At 36.5% G+C, this 14,895-nt stretch overlaps 1 protein-coding gene across 3 annotated transcripts in view; it reads left to right on the forward strand.

Moving 5' to 3' along the window:
- LOC130101183 (NACHT, LRR and PYD domains-containing protein 3-like) overlaps nucleotides 1-14,783 on the forward strand; it is a 39,466-nt gene extending 24,683 nt beyond the window's left edge. For all 3 annotated transcript variants that reach the window (XM_056266778.1, XM_056266779.1, XM_056266780.1), the window contains 3 exons: nucleotides 5,249-5,419; nucleotides 6,898-7,076; nucleotides 14,734-14,783. In XM_056266778.1, coding sequence (XP_056122753.1) covers nucleotides 5,249-5,419; nucleotides 6,898-7,076; nucleotides 14,734-14,768 — 385 coding nt within the window. In that variant the 3' untranslated portion in view covers nucleotides 14,769-14,783. The remainder of the gene's footprint in view (nucleotides 1-5,248; nucleotides 5,420-6,897; nucleotides 7,077-14,733) is intronic.
- The last annotated feature ends 112 nt before the right edge of the window (nucleotides 14,784-14,895 follow it).

The raw sequence follows: 14,895 nt of genomic DNA on the forward strand, positions 1-14,895 counted from the left end.
CAGCTAACGTTACTGTTACAGTCAGAGGGGCGTGTAGGCTCCTGCGCGTCGTCTAACGTTACTACAGTTCATTCATATAGCTCACTCTGTTTAACGGATCAATTCATGAATGGGTCGAAATTAATTCTGTAGGCTACTAAGTTACTCCTTATAACCGAGGATAAATGAATCGAAACATTATAGCTGCGTTTGATGTCTGGCTAGCCAGTTACTTTGTAACGTAGCTGGTTACAGTCAGGGGGCATATTACTGGGCGTCTAACGTTACTAATGTTCATACAGCTCTGACTGTTTAGCGAATCAAGTCATGAATGGGTCGAAATGAAAGCTGAGAAAATTAGACTTTGATTGCTTTATGTCTTCACTGAAATTGGTAAAAAAAATAAAATAAAAAAAAAGTCATTGACGTGTTTAAAATATTTTGATATAGGCTACTTTTTGGATCCCATGTTACCATTTATGCAACACTTTGTTTTGTAATATTGTATGCTATATTTGTTTGTTACTCATTTTTTAATAAATAAAAGGTAATAATAAAAAAATGCATTGATTGTGTAAGCTGTTACGTTATATATTATAGGTAGTAACCTTAATAGCTGCTAATAGCTCTAGTGTTCTATAGCTATATATAACAAAAAAACCTCTAATGTGACTTTGTTTTTGTTAAGGGCAAGGTGTGCAAGGAGACGTGTCCCAGGCAGTGTTCAAGCCTAACAGAACAAAGAAAACTCCAGCTCTTCACAGAGTTTTATGCTGTCTCTTATGAGAGGCAGCAGGCTATCATTCTCTCTGGTTTGGAGCAGGTAGGCTAACTTAAGCAATTCATGACCATATCATGTCAACAGTATGCAATGCATCACAATGTAGGCCCATGAAATAACCAGTGAATTGAATACTACTGTATGCCTTCAATTCACTAAGACTGCACATGTGCCTGATCACTGTAAATGTTAAATTTTGTGAGGATGGATGAAGGATGATCAGCATCAAGTAGGCCACCAAGTGCATTACAGTCAGACCACAGCGCTTTGGTGCCCTAAAATGCTTATTCATTCTCCTAACCAAAGCCTACTCACGTACTTAATGACCTTAACCTGACAGCTCTACAATACGGCTAGCCTGCTACGCTATGGTAAATGTCTTTTTACTTCATGTCTTTTTACTTCTAGCACAAGGTGAGTCGCAGACGACCACGTGGGCCTGACACTGAGATTACTAAGAGGAAGTACACCTTCAAGTACCATGTGCAACAAGGAGGCCAAAGACTTGCTGTTTGTAAACTCACATTTATGTCAGTCTTTCAACTGACCAACAGTCGCCTACAGGCAAGTTTTATATAGCCTAGCCTTTTCCGTTTGTTAACTTTTTATTACATGCATGATTTTAATTAGATACATTGTCCATAACATATTTATTTAAAGTTACTTATCTTTGAAAAGGTTATTCAAGAAAAGTTAGGCAGTCAGTCTGAGGGAACAGAGCAGGTAGCTAAAGTCAGGTCTCCATTAGAGGACTTCAGAGGAAAACATAAGAACAGGTAAGTAAAAAAAAAAACAAATCTTGAAGGACCTCATGCTCTCGTCCTGTTAGTTTTTAAAGCTGCACCATTGTCACACCTACAACATTCCCTGGTCTAATGGTGGACTGGACGCTGGCATTATAGAGCGTTGGGTGCCTTGCCACCCTATAACGCCAGTGTGCACATACCGTAATGGTTAGGATTCAGCTCACTGTTGTTGCCCAGTCAGGAAACATATTTTTGCACTTTGAAATCGATATTAGAGATAAAGTGCAATGCAAATGTAATGTATGATTATTCTTTGTATCATTACAACATGTGGATCTTAAAGAGATATTCAGCTCTGGAAAGATTAATGTGTATTTAAAATGGGTCATTTATGTAGTAGAAATGTGAAATTATTTTTGAATGGAGCCTTCTAAAAGCCAGAAAATGTATTTTTGATTTATGGGGATGAAAGACAACAACTCCCAGATTGCAATGCTAAAATGCACACATCAATCAATCACATGTTTAGCATCCATGTAAACACTACATTCAGATTCACAAATCGGAATAAATTCAGTTAGATTGAAACAAAAGATGTGCATGTAAACAATGACAATTTTTGCGTCATCGGAGGATTTTTTCCAGACAAAAAATACATAAATCTCTCATCTCAGAGGGATATGAGGGAGAAAAGCATGGTAATTCGAAAATACTAAAAAGAATTCGGTTTTCTAATGATACAAAGCTTAATGCTAAATCTTGAAGTATCCCTTTAATGACTGTATGTGAAAAACAAAATCCTATAGTTTAGAGGAATGTTTATAATTATACATTTATGGTAACAGAAACAATGCAATTGTGCAAAACAGACCAGCATAGTTTATTATATTTCCCTTGTTCATGAGTTGTGGTGTTTATTTTTTAGGCCTCATAGCATTCATCCTGCAGTGAGAGAGGGGATACGAGAGCATATCTTGAGCTTCCCACGCCAACCGAACCACTACTCACGAATGAAGGGAGATGTGGAGAGGGAGTACCTGAGCCCTGATTTAAACCTGCTCCGCATGTTCCGCCTGTACAAGGAACACAATCCAACATCCACTGCAAAGTTCTGGCTCTATAGGGACATCTTCAAGCAGCAGAACCTCAGTTTTGGGCAGCCAAGAAGTGACACTTGTGCGAAATGTGACGCCCTGTTTTTAAAATTAACAGCTGCTACAACAGAAGGAGAAAGGTTGAAGATCGCAGCCGAGAGTGAGCTTCACCACCGGAAAGCTGAAAAAGCGTACACCCAGTTGCAGGCTGACATAGAGTGGGCCAAAGCCAATGATGACTGCCATGTCATTTGTATCGACATGCAGGGGGTAGTGTTCACGCCAAACCTGACACACTCCAACGTGTACTATCAACGGCAGCTGGCCAACTACAACCTCTGTATCCAGGAGATGGGCACTGACGATCCTCCTACAATGTGCCTCTGGCATGAGGGCATCGCTCACAGAGGTTCCATCGAGGTGGCAAGCTGTCTTTTGAAGTGGGCAGAAACATCTTTTGCTCCCCTAGTCCAGCCAAAGGAACGGAAGCTCGTCATCTATAGTGACCGATGCTGTGGGCAGAACAACAACTGGCGAGTCCTAAACCTCATGGCCCTGCTCGTATCTAGAAGGTACTTCAGTCAGATAGAGCAGAAGTTCATGGTGTCTGGTCACTCCTTCCTTCCCTGTGACCGTTCCTTTGCCACGCTGGACAAGAGGCGTAAGGTGTCCACACTCCACACCCCCAGCGATGTCGCCGAGATGATCCGTAGAGCCAGGCAGCAGCATCCATTCAAAGTCATTGAGATGAAATGTCCGGACTTCAGGCAGCTCCCTGATGCAACATTAAAGCGTCCACCTGGCTTGCTAATCACATCCATGATGTGGTTGAAAGTGACAGGTAAAAAACAAAAGAGTAGGTCTTCTGAGATTAACAGTGTTGGGGATATGTGCGTGAAAGAAGAATCTTTATTGAATTTCTTGTTGAATCATGATTTCAGCTGCTGATCCATGGTGTGTCCACACAAAAGGGAGCCACAGCCTCTACGAGGGATGGAAGACCTGGCTGATCACCAAACAGAGGAAGAATCAACCACCTCCAGCTCCCTTGTTCTCCACCACGTATGCTCGTGCTTATGAGGACCCTCTGCCCGTCAAGAAGGAGAAGCACCGGGATCTTATGAAAATGCTAGCCTACATGCCAGCGGAGGCCCAAGCATTTTATGGGGCATTAGAATGCGAAGAGTAGCCTGGTATGTGTAGGTCATGTGCAGGGTAAGGTGGGGTATATTGTGTATATTGTGTAAAATTAATCATAATAGTAGTTGTAGTTTATCTTGTATGCCTTATATTATGTTGTATAATAGGAATATATAGTTATTTATTTAGTAAATGAATGAATGGGGTGATTTATGAAATGTATTATAAAATGGTAAACTAGCATATGGAACCATAGCAAGGAATGATGATGATGTATGTGTGTATTGTAAATATGTATTGTTTACAGTTATTACTGTTGTTTATTGTTTGTATGTATTGTTGATTGTATGTACGGTTTATTGTTTGTAATGACGTTTATTTTCTGTACTATAAGTAGGCCTATGTATTGTTCATTGTTCGTACTGTATTGTCTGTGTTTTTGTTCTGTGATTTATGTTGGTAAAAAAATAAAAGAAATTGAAAGAAAGAAATGTTTAATATTTTCTTTAAGGTTCTGTTACTGTATTAAAACTAAGATAAAGGAATCAAATCTCCAGTGGTTTAAGTGATATGATGAATTGGACTTATACTGTTATTCCACATTAACTGGACTTATACTGTTCTTCCACATTCCAGAAATGTAAATTACTCTAACTTTTTATTTTTAAGATTGATACTAAAAAATCTTATCTCATTAGAATTGTGAAACTTTTGTTGTCTATCTTCAAGTAAAAAAAAAAAAATATATATAATATTCAGAGTCCAAATTAAAAAAATGTCATTATTCAAAATTTGAAAATATGGACTTATATGGTTCTTCGTCTCAAGCCCTCATTTAATAAATCAAAGCGTTTCAATCTTCTGTTTATTCAGCTACAGATAGTATGATGCCCATAGGGGTTTCCTGGAATGATGTGTGTTATCGTTCTTCTGCGGTGGGGAATATTTAGTGGTGTGTGTGTGTGTGTGAGTGAGTGAGACGCCCTCTGGCTTTCAGATCGAGCAGCATTTACTACCGATCACAGAGCCGTACTTCACTGACAAACTGTGCATAAAATAATCTCAGCCTTTACCAGATCGCGTGCGGTTTCATTTCGATCAGTCGTGCAGCTCTAATATCAAACTAACCATCAAACACTTCAGGTTTGGCCTAAGATCAGAGGAAACTTTTACGATGTGCAAATTTAGTCTCAGACGGCCAAAATCACACAGTGTGCAGTCGTCTTAACAGTAAAACTGACCTATGTAGTGAATAGTGTCATTTATTAAAGCAGATTTTGCATAAGAATTAATTTTGATATAGTGCAAATAAGAGATTATTTTTCCTGATTGAATGATACTTTAGTTTTTTATTATCATGTTTTGCGACTTTTAGATCTCAATCAAATGTACCATCAAACGTATGAATTTGTGCTTTAAGTTTGAACTTTCTCTTTAATAATGGATTCTCTGCTAAACTGATCTGATCTGAACTGAGAGAGTGAAGTGTGTGTCATTGTTCTCTACAGGTTGAGGTATTGTGGCGTCACAGATGAAGGTTTTGCTGCTCTGACTTCAGCTCTGAGATCAAACCCTGAACACCTGAGAGAACTGAATCTGTCTGAGAATAAAATAGGAAAATCAGTGAATCTGCTGTCTGATGTACTACAGAATCCTCACTGTAAACTGGAGATACTGTGGTAAGATCATATTTGACTCTCACACATGAATCACAATGTAAAGTATATTTGAAGTGTTCAGCCTCTTTCTGCTGCTGTGAGTTCAGATTATTGAGCTGTAAATGATTGAACACACGAGCTGATCCTCAATAACATGAAACTGCAGGACTGCGAGTCACACTGAAATACACACTTTCACACACAATCAACATTTCAGTCTCTTGACTTTAAACAGACTCGAGCTCAACGCCGTCAGAACTGAGAAATGAAGAACATGCTGGATTCATTCTTACTGTTAATTATGTTCATCTTTCTGCATTGACTCTTTAGAAAGTATCGTTTTTAATTTTGTAAAATGAAAACACACACACACACTAATTGACACTCCATGCATATTACATAGTACAGATCTAAGTAACAGTACAACTGACCTATGTAGTGAATAGTGTCATTTATTAACCCTCTGGGGTTGTTCGGCCCAAATGGACCCGAAGCATTCAAATAATTTTTTTTTTTTTAAATCACAGCTTCCTCGTAATGGTCCGAAATTTGGTGACTTTGTTGGTATTTGGTATATGAACACCCAAAAAAATTAGGGGGCAGGATGTGAATAGTCTAAGTGGTTGTAAAAAAATTAGTCACACTCAGGATGTTCGGGTCCAAATGGACCCCCATAGGAAATGAATGGAAAATTGGTAAAAATGTGAAAATACAGAGTTTTTTTGTGCGTACAATCTACAAATCAGCCATGATCCAGAAAAAAAAGCACACAACAGTGAAGGGGTGAATCTATAAAACATCAAGAGTGCAAAACAGACACATCCACACACACAAACACACTTTTATACACAAAAACACCAAAAAATTCAGATTATACATGTGTTTTGCATTTTTTAAATGCTCAGTGTGTCCAGCAGATGGCATCCATCTCATTTCAAAAATTGTTTTCATGAGGCCTAGGCTTGACTCTAAAATGAAATACAGCTTTTAAAAAAAAATATATAGATATATATATATATTTGTTATTACATTCAATGGGGGGGAAATTGGTCATAATTACTGCATTAATCTTAATTATAAATTCTTTTTAGTTTTGAAATTTTCTCAAAACACCAAAAAAGAAAAGAAAAAATATTATAAAAAACAAGTAAAAAAAAAAAAAAATTTTTTTTTTTTTTTATAAATACGAATCCCGCCCTTTGGGTCCATTTGGACCCGAACAACCCAAGTGTGACTGTAAAACGAACAACCCCAGAGGGTTAAAGCAGATTTTGCACAAGACTGAATTTTGATATAGTGCAAATAAGAGATTATTTTTCCTGATTGAATGATACTTGTTGTATGATCATGTTTTGTGACATTTTAGATCTCTATCTAATGATCCCTCAAACATATTAATTTGTGCTTTAAGTTTGAACTTTCTCTTTAATAATGTATTCTCTGCTAAACTGATCTGATCTGAACTGAGAGAGTGAAGTGTGTGTCGTTGTTCTCTACAGGTTGAGGGATTGTGGCGTCACAGATGAAGGTTTTGCTGCTCTGACTTCAGCTCTGAGATCAAACCCTGAACACCTGAGAGAACTGAATCTGTCTGGGAATAATATTGGATATTCAGGAGTGAAGTTGCTCTCTAAACTGAAGGATGATCCACATTATAAACTGGAGATATTATACTACTGTGAGTAGATTTTCTCCAAGTCTTTAAATTGACCCAATTTCAGTAACAGGTCTCATATGTGTGAAACTGGAGAATATAAGATAATAATTCAGCTCCACTTTAGTCTCTGTAAACTGTTTTTAATAAGAGTTTAATTCTGTGATGTGAATATGATCTATGAATAGGCTAGGTCTATATGAATATTTTCATCCCTTACATGTTTACATGCACAACTTTTGTTTCAATTGGAATTAATTCATTCGATTGATGAATCCAAGCGTAGTGTTTACATGAACGATACATAAAGTGATCGGGTTGATGTGTGTGTTTATATGTCACAAGGTTCAAATTGAGTTTTTGACATACACACACTGCACGAATATTTCCCACTGTTTGCACATACTATTCTCCTACTTTGTTTGTTTTAAACAGCAGACTTAATATTAATATATTACGGGTAAGGTCCTAATTAGGAGACGATGAGCACATGAACCGTTGTGCCGCGCTGCTTATATTTATCACACAGTAAAAACACCCGTACCTGCACCCGAAACAGCCTGTGGATGAGAGTCTGAGAGAAGGACTGAAGGCCGTGAGATTGTGTTGGTCATTCATGACACTTCATTCAACAACTACAACAGCTCGTACGCATCACACGTCATTACGCCATTGCACACACACAGAACTTTCCAGTTTGGGTTTTCAATCTGATCAAGTGTTTACATGTCCTCTCGATCAGATTAGAGAAGGAATAAAACACCCAATCCGATCGACATTTCATTCAGATCGAGCTCATTCGATTAAGGAGTTTACATGAAGACTTTTCAGTCCGAGCCGTCAATCTGATTTACTAACAGATTATTTGTTTGCATGTAAACGTGGTGTGTGTGTGTGTGTGTGTGTGTGTGATGAAGTGAGAGTTGTTTATCACTTGCTGTTCTTAATCTTTTCCAGTTTTTCATTAATATCTCTGGCTGTAATTTGAATATACTAATATCTCTGGCTGTAATATGAATATACTAATATCTCTGGCTGTTTTCTTGAAATGATCTCCAGATGTGATGTGACTCAGTAATGTCTCATACTCATATGTGTGTGTCTGTGTGTTTTATTGTAGGACTCTGTGTTTAGACGTCAGTTCAGTTTCCTCAGGATCAGCTGATGGTGAATAAAGAGCCGCTACAGAGACTGAAGACACAGAAACACACAGCGATCACACTGACGTGTGTGTGTGACTTCACACCACTTTCTTGTTTTATAATAGTAATGGCTCATGAAAATGAGTGCTGAAAATAGCAGCTTTGAATTGTTTCAAGTTTATTAGATATTGATTACAATGTAGAAGGTGAAACACTCAAAATACGTGTCAAACGGTTAAAGTGAAAACAAGCCTTAGACAATAGATTTATTGTGCAATACAGACAGCGCTGGGAAAAGTGTTATAAGTTTTATCAAGAGTCTGTCTACAGAAGAGATGTTGTAAATTATACCAACGAGGAAGACAAAGATTATGCAAATAATTTCACTGAACATTTATTTCTGTCAAATATGTTTTTTATTATTAATCTATTTTTTTATATGATGATCTATTAATGTTTCCAAATAAATCTTCACATTCTTTTACTGGTTTCTTGTTTTTTTCCCCTCCTGTCTCTAAACACAGTTAATTACTAATTGCAATGTTAATTTCTGTCATATTCCTCTTGATGGCAAGTTTTTCTCAAACCAACAACTAAAAACAGTGATATGAGAGCGGGCAGCGATTAGATCCAGAAATCCATCCAGAGGGTGAGTGTGTGTTACACTAATCTAGTTACAAAGTTTATTCATGATCGAAAGTGTTACTTATTATTTTGTATATCGCGTTATCTATTATTTACCTTCTTACTCTTACATTTCAATGGCCAAACGAGAGCATGCATGGCTCTGTTTCTGTAAGAAACACAACAGAGTCAGAAATATGCAGTGTTGTTAATAGAAGTATATAAGCTTGCTTTGTAGAATATCATGTGTGTGTTATTGTGAACTGGCCAGCACTGCATATAGAGCTCAATGAATTATGTGCTATCCTCCTTAATAATAAAAGATCATCAAACATTTAATGTATAAAAGATCATGCATTTGTAAAGGAAAATGTCACATCATTTAATTTAATTTGTTTGCCTTATTTTTTTTACTTGAAGCATTAACTTTAAAATAATTTAGATTGTATATTTTTATATTAATTATTATTATTAAATAATAATAATAAATATATTAAACTGATATTTGTGATCACATGCCACGCTGACACTGCTTGACAAACATGCATATAATGTATGTTAATATTATTTTAAGTGTTACCCAAGTTTACACCTAATTATAATAGAGCTTTTTCTTGAACTTTTAAATGAACAATTTACAGAAAATCCTTGAAACATTGTTTTACATGGTTTTTTCTCCGTCGTTCAGTTTCAGTTACACTGATTCAAGAAAAATGTATTCATGAAAAGAAAAAGAAAAAAATAATTTAATAAGAACAATAATGTAAAAAATGTATTAACAATAATTTAGGCTACCACTGCCACTAATAATGATTATATCATTTACAAACGTTAAAATAATTGATTGAATAGAATCACGTGTAACATTATTAAGTGTTTAAAAGTGTTAAATAATTTCAATCATGACAACTCTTGGATAGTTTTAGCATGTAATTATGGTAATGTTAATGTATTTGGTCTGGCTGGATTAGATCTGCTACACTGCTGTTGATTATTACTGTTACAGAGCAAGTATGGACTCGCTACTGCTAATAGATACACAGATCATGTAAGATATGCTGTTGCTGCATAAATAATATACATAAATCCTGTAGCAGATCTAGACAGGTGGAGCTGGGGAGGAGGATATCTCTTCTTCCATTTGTCGCGAAAACACTTGAACGAGTTGTTTTCAACCAGATCTCCTCCTTTCTTACACAGAACAACCTCCTGGACGACAATCAGTCTGGTTTCAAAAGTGGACACTCAACTGAGACTGCCCTGCTCTCAGTAATTGAAGCTCTGAGACTGGCAAGAGCAGCTTCCAAATCCTCAGTCCTCATCCTGCTGGATCTGTCTGCTGCTTTTGACACAGTTAACCACCAGATCCTCCTGTCAATCCTAAAGATGAAGGGCATCTCGGGAACTGCACTCCAATGGTTTGAGTCTTACCTCTCAGGTAGGTCCTTTAGGGTGTCGTGGAGAGGTGTGGCATCTAAGACCCAACATCTAGCTACTGGGGTGCCTCAGGGCTCAGTGCTTGGACCACTCCTCTTCTCCATCTACATGACATCACTAGGATCTGTGATTCAGAAACATGGCTTTTCCTATCATTGCTACGCTGATGACACGCAACTCTACCTCTCATTCCAGCCTGACGATCCGACGGTAGCTGCTCGTATCTCAGCCTGCCTGACAGACATTTCTGGCTGGATGAAGGACCACCATCTTCAACTAAACATTGCGAAGACAGAGCTACTTGTGGTCCCGGCCAACCCAACACTTCATCACAACTTCTCCATTCAGCTAGGCTCGTCATCCATAACTCCATCAAGGTCAGCTAAGAACCTTGGGGTTGTAATTGATGATCAGTTGAAATTCACAGACCACATTGCTAGAACTGCCCGGTCCTGCAGATTTGCCTTGCACAACATTAGGAGGATCAGGCCCTTCCTTACAGAGCATGCCACACAACTCCTTGTCCAAGCACTTGTTTTATCCAGACTGGACTACTGTAATGCTCTCCTGGCTGGTCTTCCAGCTTGCTCTGTTAAACCTCTACAACTGATCCAGAATGCTGCAGCCAGAGTAGTCTTCAATGAGCCGAAGAGAGCACACGTCACTCCTCTCCTCACACAATTGCACTGGTTGCCAGTTGCCGCTCGCATTAAATTCAAGGCACTGACGTTTGCCTACAGAACAACCACTGGCACTGCTCCATCTTACCTAAACTCATTACTCCAGACTTATGTGCCATCCAGAAACCTGCGCTCTGCTAGCGAATGTCGTCTTGTGGTACCATCTCAAAGAGGCTCAAAATCTCTTTCTCGGACCTTTACCATGGCTGTTCCCTGTTGGTGGAATGACCTGCCTAACTCAACCAGAGCTTCTGAGTCAGTAGCCACTTTCAAGAAACTGCTGAAGACATATCTTTTTCGGCAGCACTTGATTCAGTAGAATTAACACTTTCTCTTCTCTTCTATTCTATATAAAAAAAAAAAAAAAAAAAACCTGCACTAAAATTGAACTGAGAGGGGTTATAGCACTTACGTATTGTTGTCCTACTGTTAGTTTAACTGCTTCTATTGTTCTCATTTGTAAGTCGCTTTGGATAAAAGCGTCTGCTAAATGAATAAATGTAAATGTAAATGTAAATGGAGGAGGGGTTCAGAGGAACTTCAGGACCAGCTTACAGCAAACAAACAACCAGACTTTTAAATGTTGAGCAAGCGATCTCATTGGCTGCAGGATCAGCAGAGGCCAATCAGCTTGTGCCATGCAGTAATGATGTGATTGCTTGCAGATTGCATGTAAAAGACCATCAGCCTGCGCCCTCTAGAGTTTCATGACTGATGTGTTTTGCAGATGCGTGTACGAACCATCCTGGAGTTCCTGTGTTTCATGATGCTCTGAAGGTGAGTGTCTGAAGATCGTGGATATATTAAGTATTTATTCTTTTCATTCTAGGCCCTGTTTACATCTGGTATTAAGATGTGTTTTGGTCGATCGGATCACAAGTGGATGAGGGAGACACACACCCGTTTACACCTGATGTTTTAATCCGTCACTTTTGTCCTCTTTAAACCACTTCTGTCCTGATGTCTTTGAGGTGAGGGTCTATAGGCGGGGGAAATATATTGGCTTTTTCAGATCTTTCACATTTGACCACATGAATGTTTACACTACGAAAGCAATCCGGTCAAATGCGTTTTCAACTACCTCTAGAAGTGATCGAAAGTGAACAAGCTCAAAACCCCGTTTACACGTGTATTTAGTGTCGTCCACTTGTGACCAAAATGCATCTTAATACCAGCTGTAAACGTGGCTATAGTGCCCGTATTGCAGAATTGCATAATTGCAACTTAAGTGCACATTGCTTTTATTTTGTACTGTTTACTGGTACTTATTGATGTCATTCTTCTGAGAAATGTTTTTGTATTGTTCTGGGTGCAATAATGCATGTTTTTCCTTTAAAAGACATTCTAACAAACCCTCTTTCTTTCTTTATCTCTTGCTTTCTTCAGGGTTGGTTGTGTTGTAAGAGACGCACAACAGATTTCTCGGATTTTCTTAGTATTGCAGGAAGTGTCTCATTCTCAGATCTCAGCAGAACATCTTACACGCAAATAAATGTGTTTTTGTGTTGGATGGTGTCTAAATACGCATGCTGCTTCAGAAGAAAAGAAACAGAACAATTTTTGTTGCCATTGTCCAGTGTGGGGATGTTATTTATTAATTGTCTGTACTTTTGTTGTCTGATGAATGATTTTTTCGGCAGCTGAAAATCCGTCTGATCTTTGAGGGAGAAAAAGAGTTTGAGCTGAAGATGAGCCTGTGGGGGGTGAGTTTCAGTATCCATCCATTATCTGCGTCAAAACACATTTAGTGTCTTTGAGATAACATTATTGATTTATTCATATCTTGAGCTAGCTTTTATTTTTTATATTTTGAATTTTAATTTGAGTTAATTTTGTAGGTATGTTTTTGTTAGTTTTGGATTTTTTTTATTAGTTTACTTTTTATTTCAGTTTTAGTTTGATATTTTAGTACTTCAAATTAAACTAAAATGTTGCAGAAATTACTGAAATAAAATAAGTTAAAAATGTTGTAATGTTTATATTTCATTTTCAGTCAGCACATCATGACTGTTCTTGCTTTACACTCTAATCACTTTAGATGTGAATGAACATGAAGCTGTGAGGGATAGAAGTACATTTACACCATCTTTATATTAATATTATCATAATATTAAAACTTTATCAAAATATAGTAAATATCAAACTAATGCATCCAAATATCTAACTAACTATATCTCTTGGAGCTGCTGCAATTTTGGTTATTTTTGTATAACATTACAGTCAACAGTCAACTAGTAATGTTACCAGTTGGTTTTATTAATCAGGAACTCGTAATTACGGTAATTCTAATATAACATCAATGAAGCATCATTTTTTCTTTTTGTCCCCCCTGCATATTATTTTTTTTCACTTAATTTATTGAAATGCTAATTTCATTAGGTAAACAATTAGTTTAATATCTCTCACAGCCTTGTTTTCATTGGTGTCAGATTCAATATGGCATATTAAGTCTTTCTAAAATTTCGATATGGCAATAACAGATTTGGTCCAGTAATTCTAGCTTTACTGTCGAGGTTTAAGCCGGGTCCAAAGAATGCGCATCAAAATATCTAACAAATTTTAAAAAAAAGTTATGTCTATACTTATGATATTTCCTCTTCTGTTAGTGCTGTCAACATTTATACAAGCAAATATACTCGTTGTTGCCTTTTTGTTGTTTTATCATTCCATGTTGTTTCTGATGATTTACAGCCTTAATATTCATTCACATTCGCATCCTCTCAGCTGAGTTTAAGTTTAAGTCTCAATTTAGCTTGGATTAGGTTTGCTTGTGTCATGGATTGGAAGATAGAAATAGACTAATGAAATATTAATGTGGATCTATTGTTTGAGACTCTATCATGTTACTGTAAACATTAAACTATTGTACTGTACTCTCAAATGTTCTTCAGGAGATTTTTACAAAATTTAATTTTCAAATTGCATGCATTCTCTATATTTTATTTTTGTAAAACAGTGCTTTATTAGGAAGAACTTCTCTGGAAATTGTTTATAAAACCATCCCATTGTCACATTAATGTTTTATATATTTGATAAGTGATATATATATATATATATATATTAGGGCTGTCAAATGATTAATCGTGATTAATCACATCCAAAATAAAAGTTTTTTTTACATAATATATGTGGGTGCACTGTGTATAATTATTTAATATATATAAATACACACACATGCTTGTATATATTTAAGAAATATTTTCATGTATATACTGTATATAGATTTATATATAATTTATATTATATATAAATATAAATATTTTATATATAAATAATATTTTTTCTTAAATATACATGCATGTGTGTGTATTTATATATATACAAAATAATTATACACAGTGCACCCACATATATTATGTAAAAAAAACTTTTATTTTGGATGTGATTAATCGTGATTAATCATTTGACAGCCCTAATATATATATGACAATGAAAATATCTCAGGTATTGTTTATGTGCTTTACTTAATGTTAAAAGCGTCTAATGAGTGTTTGAATATCAGTTTGGGTGACCTTTATACACACACTGACAGCTGGATAACAGAATGGATAATCAGAAGAACTGATAAGAATGTAAATGTGTAGCTTGAAATGCAATGCAAGTCGCTTTGGATAAAAGCGTCTGCCAAATGCATAAATGTAAATGTAATAATTCACCTCAGATCCTGAAAATAAAACGAAGAAGAACGTCAGCTCTGTGTGATCAAACAAGTCTGTTCTATGACAATGTATTTTCAATAATGTTTAAGTAGTGGTATATTTATGAATTTGATTAAGTATTTGTCCATTTTGCTTGCAGACACTCCGCCCACAAGCTCTTCTGATTGGCTGTGACTCGAGATTGATTTTGTCGCGTTGAACCTGATCGTATCGGCTCTGATTTCACAATGAATTCAAGGTCAGAAACGTTTTATTGGCAATTTTTATCATTTTAGATATGTAAGAATAGTTTTACAAATAA

This window comes from Rhinichthys klamathensis, unplaced genomic scaffold (genome assembly GCF_029890125.1).
Source record: "Rhinichthys klamathensis goyatoka isolate OS25496 unplaced genomic scaffold, OSU_Roscu_1.1 h1tg000253l_1, whole genome shotgun sequence".
NCBI lineage: Eukaryota > Metazoa > Chordata > Actinopteri > Cypriniformes > Leuciscidae > Rhinichthys > Rhinichthys klamathensis.